At 46.0% G+C, this 13513-nt stretch overlaps 2 protein-coding genes across 2 annotated transcripts in view; one reads left to right on the top strand and one right to left on the bottom strand.

The window, feature by feature from the left end:
* The window catches only part of KAT8 (lysine acetyltransferase 8), a 27651-nt gene extending 23444 nt beyond the window's left edge, over window positions 1-4207 (top strand). Inside the window, exon 12 of the transcript XR_014494256.1 lies at window positions 4189-4207. The gene's annotated coding sequence lies outside the window, so the exon portion shown is untranslated. The remainder of the gene's footprint in view (window positions 1-4188) is intronic.
* The window catches only part of LOC310649564 (prostasin-like), a 17303-nt gene extending 3790 nt beyond the window's left edge, over window positions 1-13513 (bottom strand). The window contains exons 1-4 of the mRNA XM_083378084.1: window positions 13331-13513; window positions 4963-4986; window positions 4325-4487; window positions 2404-2678 (exon numbers count right to left, since the gene is read on the bottom strand). Coding sequence (XP_083234210.1) covers window positions 2404-2678; window positions 4325-4487; window positions 4963-4986; window positions 13331-13394 — 526 coding nt within the window. The 5' untranslated portion in view covers window positions 13395-13513. The remainder of the gene's footprint in view (window positions 1-2403; window positions 2679-4324; window positions 4488-4962; window positions 4987-13330) is intronic.

Raw genomic sequence — 13513 nt, 5'->3', positions numbered from 1 at the left:
TGCCATCGCCCCAGTCCTAGGCCTTCAAGCTGGGTTTTATAAAACCTTTTTGCTTTAGTCCTCCGCCGGCATGTGCAAAAAAAAAAAGGTTCAATCAATCAATCAATTTCAACTTCTTGCGGGAAAAAAAAAAGATCTCGCAAAGTTGGAATTGATTGATTGAGCTTTTTAGTCCCACCTAGTCTGCCGTTACCACCTCAGCCATGCCTACCCAATGGGCCATGCCCACCCAATGAGCCACACCCAGCTAATGGGCCACGCCCACATGGCACCCGATGATACATAAGTGGGTTTTGGGTTGCAGTTTGGGCACTCGGTCTCTAAAAGGTTCGCCATCACTGGCCTAGGAGAATCTGGCACTATAATTTCTGGCAACTAGGGCTGTTTGGAGTTCTTCAAAGCTTTGACTGTCTTCTCTAGAAGTTTTCCAACTGCTGCTCTGTTTTTATTATCCACGCACTATTAAAATTCCCCGGTTCCTGTTTGTAACCTTTAATTGGGCAAAGCAGTGCATCATACGGCAACACTTTTTTGAATTATCCTCCCATGAATGAGCTAACTTAAAGGAAACGTCCAAATCTTCCTGACAGTTAGAACAATTAACCAGTGGAACGACCTGCCTCCAGAAGCTGTGAATGCTCCAACACTGGAAGTTTTTAAGAAGAGACTGGACAGCCATTTGTCTGAAATGGTATAGGGTTTCCTGCCTTAGCAGGGGGTTGGACTAGATGACCTCCAAGGTCCCTTCCAACTTATTATTATTATTATTATTATTATTATTATTATTATTATTATTATTATTATTATTATTATTATTATTTATTATTATTATTATTATCATTATTATCATTATTATCATTATTATCATTATTATCATTATTATTATTATTATAATCCAGGACCTATTATTCTATGGGATTGAGATTTGGCAAAGTCACATGATTGACATTTCCAATGCTCCCTGCCGGCTTCTCACAAGTCATTGGGGAAGCCAGCAGAAAGTTAAGAATTTGCTCCCGCTGTTTTTCTGCCTGCCAATGGTCATTCTGTCTCTCAGTTTAGTTAATGTCTCTCAAACAATAACCCAACTGGTTCATGGATTGTGAATGATCATTATTACTACAGAATGATCTCCTTTTATTGTTTTTTTTACATATTTATACCCTTGCAAGCTCCTCTTTTGATTTTTGAAAAACCGATGATGCCATAGAAATATAGGTAGGTCTCGACCATGACCACAAGGGAGCCCAAACTTTCTGTTGCTAAGACAGCAATTTGTTTTGCCCCATTTTAAGACGTTTCTTGGCAGACTTGTTAAGTGAATCACTGTAGTTGTTAAGTCAGCAACACGGTTGTTAAGTGAATCTGGCTTCCCCATAAAAACATTGTTGGTCAGAAGGTTGCAAAAGCTGATCACATGACCCCAGGATACTCCAACCGTCATAAAGATGAGTCGGTTGCTAAGCATGTCAATTTCGATCACGTGACCTCGGGTACGCTGCAACGGTCGGTAAATGTGAAAAATAGTCATAAGGCACTTTCTGTCAGTGCCATTATAACTTTGGTCACTAAACGAACTGTTGTAAGTCAAGGACTACCTGTAAAACGTTGAACACCCAAAATCAACTGCTCTAATATTAAACTGGACAAACATCATTTGGGATAAGAAGGGAAGAAAACTAAATCCTGAATGTGGAAGAATTTGCAGCAAGAGAAACTGCATTAGATAGAAAAGGTTTGCCCTTTCAGATGTATCAGCATCCTTGCATACTTAAATCAGCCACCTGGGAAAGCCAAGGAAAATCATCCAAACAAAAAACAAAAGTTAGAATTTTGGGGACATGTGATGCAACACCCAGAAAAATACGGCCTACTCCATTTAATCCTCCAGGGCAGGGGTAAGCAACCTTGGCTCTTTTATGATTCGTGGACTTCAACTCCCAGAATTCCTGAGCCAGCATGGCTCAGCTTGGAAACCTCTCCCTTTCCCCTCAGCATGGCTGGCTCAGGAATTCTGGGAGTTGAAGTCCATGAGTCATAAAAGAGCCAAGGTTGCCTACCCCTGCTCCAGGGAAAGATGGAAGGCAAACGAGGTCCAGGCAGAAGAAGGACATCATGGCTTCAAAACTTAAGGGACTGGTTTGGACAAAACTCAGCCGCACTTTTTCGTGCGGCTGCTGATAAAAACAGGATCGCCAACGTCCGATGACGGATATGGCACAAGAAGAAGAAGATGGCATCCTTTGGGTACAACTGAAGCTACAAGCGCCACCTTCATCCAGCCTAGCTGATGGAGAAATTCTGGGATTTATACTACCACACCACCCAAAGGCGCTAGGTTTGGCAAAGAACAAGGATTACAGCCCCGGGTGAAACCTTTAGATAAAAATCTTTTCTCCTTACTATCTGCAAGGACATTCCCCCAGCCCGTGACGGTGCATCTCATGCCTGGCGGGAAGGTGACTGAAGAGGCAGGCAGGCAGATGGGCCGTACAGTCCGACTATAGTTAGCGGGGAATTTGAGTTTCACCAGGGCAATGTCCCCTTGAGAGCTTTCGTCTTCATTGTAACCAGGATACTTGATCACCTCTTCTACTAGTATCACTTGGATGTCTGGTGAGGGGTTTTTCAGCTGATAGGACCCCAGTGCGACTTCATACATATCGATCTGATTCGCCCTGCAGAGAGAAAAGTGGTTTGCATCACTTTTGAGATTCTAAGACTGTAAGATCATCCCAAGTGCACCCAGTATCCAAGCATGGGCATGAAGGCATTAATAATAATCCACCTTTCCCCCCCACCCCCCCACCCCCGCAATGTTTAAATATATCCTACGCAGTGGCTCAGTGGGTTAGGACGCTGAGCTTGTCGATCAGAAGGTTGGCAGTTTGGCGGGTCGAATCCCGAGTGCCGCGTAACAGAGTGAGCGCCTGTTACTCGTCCCAGCTCCTGCCAACCTAGCAGTTCGAAAGCACGTAAAAATGCAAGTAGAAAAATAGGGACCACTACGGTGGGAAGGTAACAGCGTTCCGTGCGCCTTTGGCATCTAGTCATGCCAGCCACATGACCACGGAGACATCCTCGGACAAGCGCTGGCTCTTCGGCTTTGAAACGGAGATGAGCACCGGCCCCTAGAGTCGGAAACGACTAGCACGCATCTGCGGGGGAACCTTTACCTTTACCTACTTCTTAACAGTAAGACAGCATCAGGCTAGTATGCCACATAGCCACGAACTGAACTGTACAGGTAGTCCTTGACTTCCAACTGTTTATTTAGTGACTAGTCAAAGTTACAATGGCACTGGAAAAAGTGACTTATCACCGTTTTTTCACACTTATGACCACTGCAGCATCCCCAGTGCTGTTGGAATTTTGAACGGCCACTAAACAAACTGCTGTAAGTCGAGGACTACCTGTACTTTCCCACTACTACTTTGCTCACAACCAACCTTGGAGGTGGGTTAGACTGAGAGAGAATAATTGGTCCAAAGTCACCCAGCCAGCTTTCATGCCTAAAGTGGGACTAGAACTCACTGTCTCTCAGAGATTGGCTCAGTCACCCAGACAGCTATTATAATAACAACAACAACAACAACAATGTTGGAAGAGAGATTGGAGGTCATCTAGTCCCACCCCCTGCTCAGGCAGGAAGCCCTATGCCAGGGGTCTTCAAACCTGGCCCTTTTATGACTTGTGGACTTTAACTCCCAGAATTCCTCAGCCAGCATGCCTGGCTGAGGAATTCTGGGACTCGAAGTCCACAAGTCATAAAAGGGCCAAGTTTGAAGACCCCTGCCCTATACCATTTCAGACAAATGGCTATCCAGTTTCTTCTTAAAAACTGGAGTCGGAGTTTTAAAAGTGTTGGAGCATTCACAGCTTCTGGAGGCAGGTTGTTCCACTGGTTAATTGTTCTAATTGTCAGGAAGTTTCTCCTTAGTTCTAGGTTGCTTCTCTCCTTGACTAGTTTCCATCCGTTGCTTCTTGTCCTGCTTTCAGGTGCTTTGGAGAATAGCTTGACTCCCTCTTCTTTGTGGCAGCCCCTGAGATATTGGAACACTGCTATCACGTCACCCCTCGTCCTTCTCTTCATTAAACTAGAAATATCCAATTCCAGCAACGTTCCTTATATGTTTTAGCCTCCAGTCCCCTGATCATCTTTGTTGCTCTTCTCTGTACTCTTTCTAGAGTCTCAACATTTTTTTTACATTGTGGTGATGAAAACTGGATGCCTAAGACGGGACTAGAACTCACAGTCTCCTGGTTTCTAGCCTGGTGCCTTCACACTAGAGTAGACCAAACTTTCAAGGGATACTTGACTTACTTGGGGAAGCAATGTGCAGCTGTAACCAACCACTGGGGGGCAATGAGGGTTCCCCCACAGGCATGAACACCATTGAAGTTCAGGTTGGCCTGCCATGGCCACTGTCCGTTTTGAGCATTCGAACCTCCCACGATCCGTCCCAGAGCAGGCACCCCGCACAACACTGCAGGCAGATGACATTATCATGAGTGGGGAAGGAAAAAAAAAATCATTCTAGAATTCATCGCATTGCCTCATTCATTGTTGGCCGCCAAGTATAGCCGTGGGATAAATTAGGAGTACGCTTCTGTTCCAGGGGAACTTAATAAGAAATATAATCAACAGCTAGGACATCTCTGTCCTCTACTTTAACAGCCCCTTCCTTTTTTTTTTTTTGCTGAAAAGGTAGCATGTGGAAGCACGTGCACCTGGTGACTTCAGTCTCAAAGGCCAAGAATAAAGAAATGAGACTCCCATTTTGAAAAGTCACAGGTTCGAGGATTTCCATATAGAAAGAAGTACGATCATTAAACTAGGATTGTTAGGAACAAAAGCAAATCAGGATTTGAAGAGGGGAGGGCAGAGTTCAATTAGCCAGCAGGAAACACAGGAAAGATAAGAAAGACAGGTAGAATGTGCAACGTTCACGAATCTCTTACCTTGCGTGCTGGCCTCTTTCATGACTGCAGAATAGAAACAGGGAAAAAACATGAAACATAAGGGGAAAAAAAAAAGAATATTAGAAGGACATAAAGACACCTTGTAATATCTCGGTTATACTTGTTGTTTATGAAAACTGGTTTACAGGACACTCCGTTTCCCATTCCCATGCAGCAGGGGTGTCAAACTCAATTTCACTGAGGGCCGCATCAGCATTGCGGTTGCCCTCAGGGGGGCGGGTGGGTGTGGCCTGGGTGGGCGTGGCCTACTGGGTGGGCGTGGCTAGAGTGCGTATGGCCTACTGGGTGGGCGTGGCCAGCTCTACATCGTTCGCATCAAGGGTGCCTATGGGGGCCTGGGCAGGAGTGGGACAGATCTGAGGGTCTCTGGCAGAAGGAGGGTCTCTGGGCCAGGGCCAAGGCAGTGGGGGCCGTTCCATCACTGTTTCCAGGATGGCTTCGCGGGCTACATGAAAGCACTTCGCGGGCCGGATCCGGCCCCCGGGCCTTGTGTTTGACATGTCTGCCATACAGGAAGTCCTCGACTTATGGCAGAGCTACCTGAGGGTACTTACAACTCAGATGCAGCTTTCCAGCAAACCACTGCTTCAGTTAACAACCACTTAATGACCATGACAAAATGTCATAAAATTGGATTTCTCACCGGGGGGGGGGGGTAACCCAACTGACTACAATCACAAGTTATAACCATGATGGGCAAGCTGGATCGTAACCTATGATCATAACTGAGCCCAAAATTTCTGTGGCTAAGGGAGAGACGTCTTAAGGGAGTTTTGCCTCATTTTACGGCCTTTCTTGCCACAGTTGTTAAGTGAATCACTGCAGCTGATAAGTTAGTAACACGGCTGTTAAGTGAATCTGACTTCCCTATTGACTTTGCTTGTCAGAAGGTGGCAAAAGGGGATCACACGTGACCCCGGGACACTGCAACCGTCATAAATATGAGTCAATGGCCAAGTCTCTGAATTTTGATCCCCGGACCGTGGGTCAGCTGCAATGTTGGTAAGTGTGAAAAACGGTTGTCACTTTTTTCAATGCTGCTGTAACTTAGAATGGTTGCTAAACAAATGGTCGAAAGTCAAGGTTTGCCTATCTACACCTGTAGTCTGTTGCGTTAATGTACACAGGAAGCCAATTTTCCCTCGATTCTGTTGGCCGTGTGGCCTTAACTCTTTGATCTGGTCTTAATTGGGGCCCAAGTCTGGGCCACAACTTTTCTTTAGAACAGTGGTGGCGAACCTATGGCACATGTGCCAGAGGCGGCACTCAGAGCCCTCTCTGTGGGCACGCGCACCACTGCCAGCAGCTTGCGCAGGTCCATTAGGCCGTTGCCACTGCCTGGAGCAGCAGCCCCACCCAACACAAAGGAGGCGAAGCGGCCAGCTAGCAAGCTCAAGTAGAAGTGGTAGAGCTCGCCCACGCCCAGCAAGCCAAAGGCCAGCCCGAGCAGAGAAAGCCGGATCCCCATTGGCACCACAGCCCCACAGCCCCAGCTAAGATTGCGTGCCTCCCCGCCATTCTACGCTGGGCCTCCTGCCCACCACCCCACCTGCCAGAGACCTCCTGGATCTCCCCCAACCCTGCCCGGCCCCTACAGGCATCCCTCCCCCATGAGCCACATAGAGGTGGCCATGCCCACCCCAGCCACGCCACCCAGTCTGCCGTGACAAGTGCAGCCATGCCCACCCAGTGGGCCACACCCCCATGTCCCCCCCCCCTGAGGGCACCACAATGCTGAGGCAGGCCCGGCACTTTGTGATAAATAAGTGGGTTTTGGGTTGTGGTTTGGGCACTCAGTCTCTAAAAGGTTGGCCATCACGGCTCTAGAAGCATCTTGGAGGAAATGAATTGAGCACACCGCACCTAAGAACTCGCTGGGGGTACCTCCCCAAAGCCCCCTCTGCCTCGAACAGCAGGGCAACGGGTGGAAATCCAGCCGAAGCATCCTTGAAGGAAGTTGCCCTGATTCGATGCATTCTCCCTCTTTCACAAGATGCAGGAAATAGTTCACAGAATATAAAGCGGCAGCCCTTTCTAGAGCAAAAGTCCCATGGCAGACTGTGTCAAAGCCCGCGTACTTTTCGTTTTAGAAATCACACCGGGTGATATCATCAAAGTGACAGAGAGGGAAAGGTGATTTCTTGCCGGCTTTTCCCAAGGTTTGTTCCTGAGGTTGCGCTAAGGGATCTGAGTCAGCCTCTCTCTCTGCTCCTGCCCGCATTTTTTCTTCTGGCAACTACATGCTTCCTGAGAATTTATTTCCCGCCCTGCGAGACGAACACCAAGCCAAGAATGCGACAACTTGCCACAGCCAACTCGCTGCGGGACAATTCAATTCAATTATTTAAAATAATTTTTAAAATGGTTTTAATTTTGGTCGTTCGTACGTCATTTTGTCCCTCCTTTGGCATCCTTTCTTTAATGATTCCATTCCACCATTTCTTCGATATTAGTGTAAAACATAATCCACCCCAGCTGGATGCTGAAAAGAAAAATAAATTTAAAAAACCCAGATAGACTCTCCTCCCCTTACATCAGGGGCAGTAGTGGGATTCAGCCGGTTCGTACCACTTCTGCGGAGCCGGTAGCTAATTTTTTGTTGCCCAGGCCCAGAATGGACTTCTGGAAGCAGCATCCACACAAGGAACCAGTTGTTCACATATCTGAATCTCACCACTGATCACGGGATCCCAACTGGGGCTGCGAGATGATATACCAGGGGGTGCAAAAACTTGGGTTTAGAAATTTCAAAATTATAGTGTATATGCACAATTGGTTGCCATTATTTTGAACTTCTGTAAGGGGTGCGAGAACATATCAGAAGCATTGGGGTGTGGGGTATAGAAAAGGTTGGGAACCACTGCCTTACATAATGGGTCTACAGAGAGTTATAAGCTTATAAATTATAATCCTTATTTAACAAAAAAATACTATATTAAATAAATGAATATTCCAGTTGAAGGGATCTCTATCTGATAATCAAATCAACCACACCCATCCATGTTCTTATTTTCATATCACGTGTATCTGATTGGTTTCTGCATGTGCAATACAAGAACATTCCAGAGAATTCCAGAACATCCATTCCTCCTCAGAAGGGAGCTTCCCAATTATTCCGAGGGTGGTTCGGTCCTTTTCCAAAAAATATCTTCTCTACCTAGAAATGGTTTGTGATGCCCGGGATAGGGGATAGGTTTTGCATTAACTAGCCTTGAATAGCCTTTGAATAAACAACATATCTAAACAGTTCTTAAGGGGAGCTGCAAAGTCATCAAGCAAGCCCTACAGAAGATGGGAGGTGAAGTGAGGCAGAATTCTTACAAATGGGGAATGGGGAATGAACCCCACCCCACCCCTTCCCCACTTCATAGAGTCATAGTGTTTCAAAGAAAAAATGAAAAGGAAATGTTATTTTTTCCCCTGTTCTTTCAACTATTTCATTGCTGAACCACAAATAAGTCTGAGGGGTGCCTTGTTCCTCTCTGAGTTGTTTTCTTGAAGACATTTCATTACCCAACTAAGTAACATCATCAATTCTAGCGCTGAATATCATCATACCTAGCACTAAGGAGATTGGATTAATAAAACATCTGCAAGAAAGCCCACCAAGATCAGACAGCACCAGGGACCCCACAGTTCACCCTGAGCCACAGATATTCTCTTCTATTGGTATAAATAAGTCTGTTCACTTCTTGAACACTGCTAATATTATGGGATTACAGAAGTCTGGATCTGCTTTTGAACTGAACTTCCTTGTCAGACTTTACTCTTAAGTTCAACAAGCATCTCTAAATTAGAGGTGAAACGACTTGGATAGATGATGAGGCTAAATTATTCCATAATCTCAGTACTTCTGTTGAAAAGATTGAGGCATGACTACCCCGAGACAAGTCGATTAACCTTTCTTAATCAAATGCTGGCAGGGGATAATGGAAATCAGAGACCAACACATCTGGAGGCCACTAAGAGAAGCTGAGCTAGATAATCAAAATGGGCTTCTGACCAACTATTATTGTTCAGCCTTTTTCATCCAGCAGCATCTGTGTACAGTCAATGCGATGTCAATGTTCATCCATCAATGCCATGTGGCATTTGGGAATCCCTGCTTTATTGCACATCAAAATATTTGGCCCAACCATCCCGATCTCCTACGGTAGGATTTTTGAAACAAGATCCTTTTGGGGGACACCACATTTATGGGTATGTCTGCAGCACAACCTAAGCATGGACTGAGGTCTGTTGTCACACAAATCTGCTCCCACATTGAGCAGAGTCCTCAGCACAATGTAACACCCTGGAAAAGCTCCTTGAGGCCTCAAGGCTGGCATCCAGTAGCTACTTCTAGGGCTTCAAGCCAATCCTGTTACTTGATCCTTCATGACAAAACTGTGGCTGCATGAGCAACAAGGATGTCTAAAAACAGATCCCGGCAGACTTGTTAGGTTACCTGTTCATGACGTTCAAGCCTGCCACACCCTTGAGAAAAAGTCATTGAAATATACCTGCCTGACCTATTCATGCCCTCTTACACCAACCCACCTCCCAGGGCTCAGCCTTAGCAAGAACTGAATACCTGCAGGACACATTTACAAGGCATTTTTTTATTATTGTTATTCTCAGAGCCATCAGTCGTGAGCAAATGACACCCAGCTTTACTTCTCAGGGTGTTAAAATGCTGACGTGGCTGGTTTCAAACACAGGTAGTCCTTGCGATCACGACTGAGCCCAAAATTTCTGTTATTAAATGAGACACTTGTTAAGTGAGTTTTGACCCATTTTGCAACCTTTCTTGCCTCCGCTGTTAAGTGAATCACTGCAGATGATAAGTTAGCAACATTGGTGCTAAGTGAATCTGGCTTCCCCATTGACTTTATCAGATGGTGGCAAAAGGGATCACATGATCCCGCAACCACCATAAATGCATGCCAGTTGTCAAGCATCCGAATTTTGATCACGGGACCATGGGGATGCTGCAATAGTCGTAAATGTGAAAAACAGTCTTAAGTCACTTTTTTGAGTGCCATTGTAAGCTTGAACAGTCACTAAACGAACTGTTGTAAATCAAGGACTACCTGTAAACCATTTTTTTTAGTCAAGAAATAAAAAGCTCAAGAGACATCCATTGTTTTCTGCTTTCCCTGTGAACCTGGAGGTAGAATTTCAACAAATGCGCTTTTTCTCAACGAGAACAGGCACAGCTGTCCTATCATTTGGCATCTCTGTTATGTAGGAAGAACAAAAGTACAAGAAAAATCTGAATTCTCTGAGTGCCGGGAAAGTTCTCTGAGAATATTCAGAATAGTGCCATCCATGTATAAGACGAAGCTCTTTTCAGACTCAGAATTTAACTACTGCACCTGTTTTGGAGGTAGAGTAACCTTGGAAGAAATTAGCCCCAAAAGGGCCACACCTACTAAGTGCCAGACATCACAGACTGCCAAAAAGTGAGAGGGGAAAATAAAAAATAAAAAAATGCATGAGGAATGACTTAAATTCAATCCTTCACATCTCCATAGGTGCTGGCTTTAACATTGTGCTAAGTCACTGTTACTTCTAATCATGGTTTGACCAACCCATTCTATCCTTGTTTCAACTTAGCAATAAACTCTAAACTTTGGTTTACATGTCATGATGGCTGGCTTTATGGATCTCAGTAAGCTGCAACTAAGCAAGTCGTATCATGTTTCAACGCGATGCATGAACCAACCTGATATAATTTGACTTCTTATTGACTAATACGATTTTGCAGATTTCAGTTGCTACGAGTAATTTAAATTTGTGTTTTATGTTTTATGAAGTTATTTCCCCCACCCCCTTTACCAACCTAAAATACAAGGAAACATCCAACTCCAGAAAATTACATCCCATTATTTTTGAATCGGAGTTTGGAGGTTGTGGCTCAAGGTCAAGAAAAGGACTTACAACCACAACTGAGGCCAACATTTCTATCGTTAAGTGAGACCATTGTAGGTTGAGTTTTGCCCCATTTTACAACCTCTCTTGCCATAGTTAAGTGAATCACTGCAGTTGTTAAGTGAACCTGGCATCCCCATTGATTTTGCTTGTCAGAAGATCATAAAAAGGGATCACACGACTCCGGCACACTGCAGCCGTCATGAGTCAGTTGCCAAGCATCTGAATTCTGATCACGTGACCGTGGGGGACGCCGCAATGGTCATAAGTGTGAAAAATGGTCATAAGTCACTTTTTTTTCCAGTGCCATTGTAACTTTGAACGGTCAGTAAATGAACTGTTGTAAGTCAAGGACTACCTAGACTTTATTCTCACGTTCCAGGACTGAGCACCACTACTGCTGACGGGTTGAGCCCCGAGGGCAAAGCATCTTATGTCTTTTTATTTTGTTTGATTACAGACAACTGCGGGCTTGAAAGGACAAACGTAAACACACATGCAAGGATGTTCCAAGGAACCGCTTGGATTTTAATGCCTCTTCTATAAGTTTCAGAAGCAGCTCATTGGCTGGATCATTTCTAAAAGACCTGGGTGTAGCTACCAAAAAGGAGACAATGCTTTTCCCACCCTCCCGATCCCCCCCCAGCATTGCAAGAACGCATTTCCCTCCAGAAGAGAAGGTGGCGGGGGAAATCTCACTTCTCACCTCCAACAGATATTATTATATTTCTACCTCAGTTGGACAGGACGTTGAAGGCTTGGAGGTTGCACACAAATGGTTAAAACTTTTTCAAAGAGTAGCTAAAAAGGATCTTAGCACATCAGACCAGAGGTTCCTACTCTGACAAGCCCTTCCTTTAAAATACTTAGCGCAGAGTAGTGTTTATTTATTTCTTTTATTTATTTTTGGGACTTATATGCCGCCCTATCTCCCGAAGCTTTCGTTCCAAAATTCCAGCAGGCAAAAATACAGTCAGCGCAGCTTTTCCAGACCTAGAGATGCAACAACGAAGCAACTTTCCTTGGGGAACGTCTTCCTAAAAGTACGAAATCTCCGGGGCGGAGGGGGGGGAGGGAGGGAGGGAGGGAGGGAGAAAATAAGATGGCAACTCCTCTTCCTTAAGACATTCCAAGGAACATTTCCTCCCCTTTCTCTTTCTGTCTGTGTTTTCCACCCATGCAGAGACCTTTGCCCTCTTGCAATCTTCTAGGCAAGGCAACCTTTGCTAGTCATGCTCAAAAGCTGGTTTCAGGAAGAAGGGTGGGAAACCAAGAAGTGTTAATCCTAAAATAAAACCCGAGAAGAGTTTAAGCCAAGCATTCAGAAAGAAGAGCTGTCACCCTACCCCTCTAGCAGAGGAGTGCACAATTCCACACAACTCAAAACAAGAACAAAGACGACAACGTTTGGGGGTGGTCTCCTTTAATCATCGCAAATTAGCTTAGCTTAAGACTGCAATTTGGAATCCTGTCTCCAGAAGTTGTGAAAGCTCCAACACTGGAAGTTTTGAAGGTTGAGATTGGATGACAACCGTCTGTCTGAAACGGTACAGGCTTTGCTGCCTGAGCAGGGGGTTGGACTAGAAGGCCTCCAAGGTCCCTTTCAACTCTGTTGTTCTGTATGCTACATTCTTTTCTCATCATACCACCTTGGGAAGATCTTTCAAAAGAAGATCCAGCTTAAGGCCGGAACCGTGAGAAACAGAATTAAGGAAAGGATTTCTTAAAGCAGGAAATCTTTTCCGTGGGCAGGAACAACCAACCCCGGCTTTAGGCACCAGAAGCATCAAGCTCCAAAAGCTTAAAAAAAAAACCCAGCTAAGCTACGATGTCTCTGTGTTAAGAAATATATTTCTGGAGACACAGGCCGTGTGTGTGTGTGTGTGTGTGTGTGTGTGTGTGTGTGTGTGAATCTCAGGGCTGCCAACCAGCATGCCCCCACCAGAAATATATTTCTGGAGACAAAGGCCGGGGTGTGTGTGTGTGTGTGTGTGTGTGTGTGTGTGTGTGTGTGTGTGAATCTCAGGGCTGCCAACCAGCACAATCTGCATTCAGCCGCCCCCCACCAGAAGCCCTGATGGAGCCCAGCTCCCTTCTCTCCGATCCAAGCCACCAAGTTCTTCACTGCCCCCCAAAAGCAGGGAAACGCTCTTTGATTCCCCTCCCCAACTTGGCTCCCAAAGCCTTGAGGACTGGAAACTTGAAAGATCCGCCCCCACCCCCACCAAAGGAAACTCGCGGCGGTTGCTGCCACTCAGCCCGAAGCCTCGTCTGCTTGCCAAAACGAGACTCGGCTCCAAACCGGGGCGGGATCGCAAGAAGTGGCCCCCGGCCAAACTGCAAGGTACGCGGGACGCAAGAGAGGAGAGGAGCTGCCCGCTGCCTTTCCTCCTCCTCCTCCTCCTCCTCCTCCTCCTCCTCCTCCTCTACTTACCGCCGGCGACGAGCAGCAACGACAGGAGCCCGGCGAGGCTCAGGCCACCCCGCAGCCCCTCCATGGCGGGACCCAGGTGGATCGGCGGCGGCAACGACGACGACTCTGCCCGCTGAAGAGAAACGGCGAAGGGATCCTTCGAACAGCCCGGCAGGCAGGTGCACTGAAGCGGGAGGCGGCGTT

This window comes from Vipera ursinii, assembly GCF_947247035.1.
Source record: "Vipera ursinii genome assembly, chromosome: Z".
Lineage (NCBI taxonomy): Eukaryota > Metazoa > Chordata > Lepidosauria > Squamata > Viperidae > Vipera > Vipera ursinii.
The sequence above is the reverse complement of the archived record's forward strand: the minus strand, read 5'-3'. Positions and strand labels throughout refer to the sequence as shown.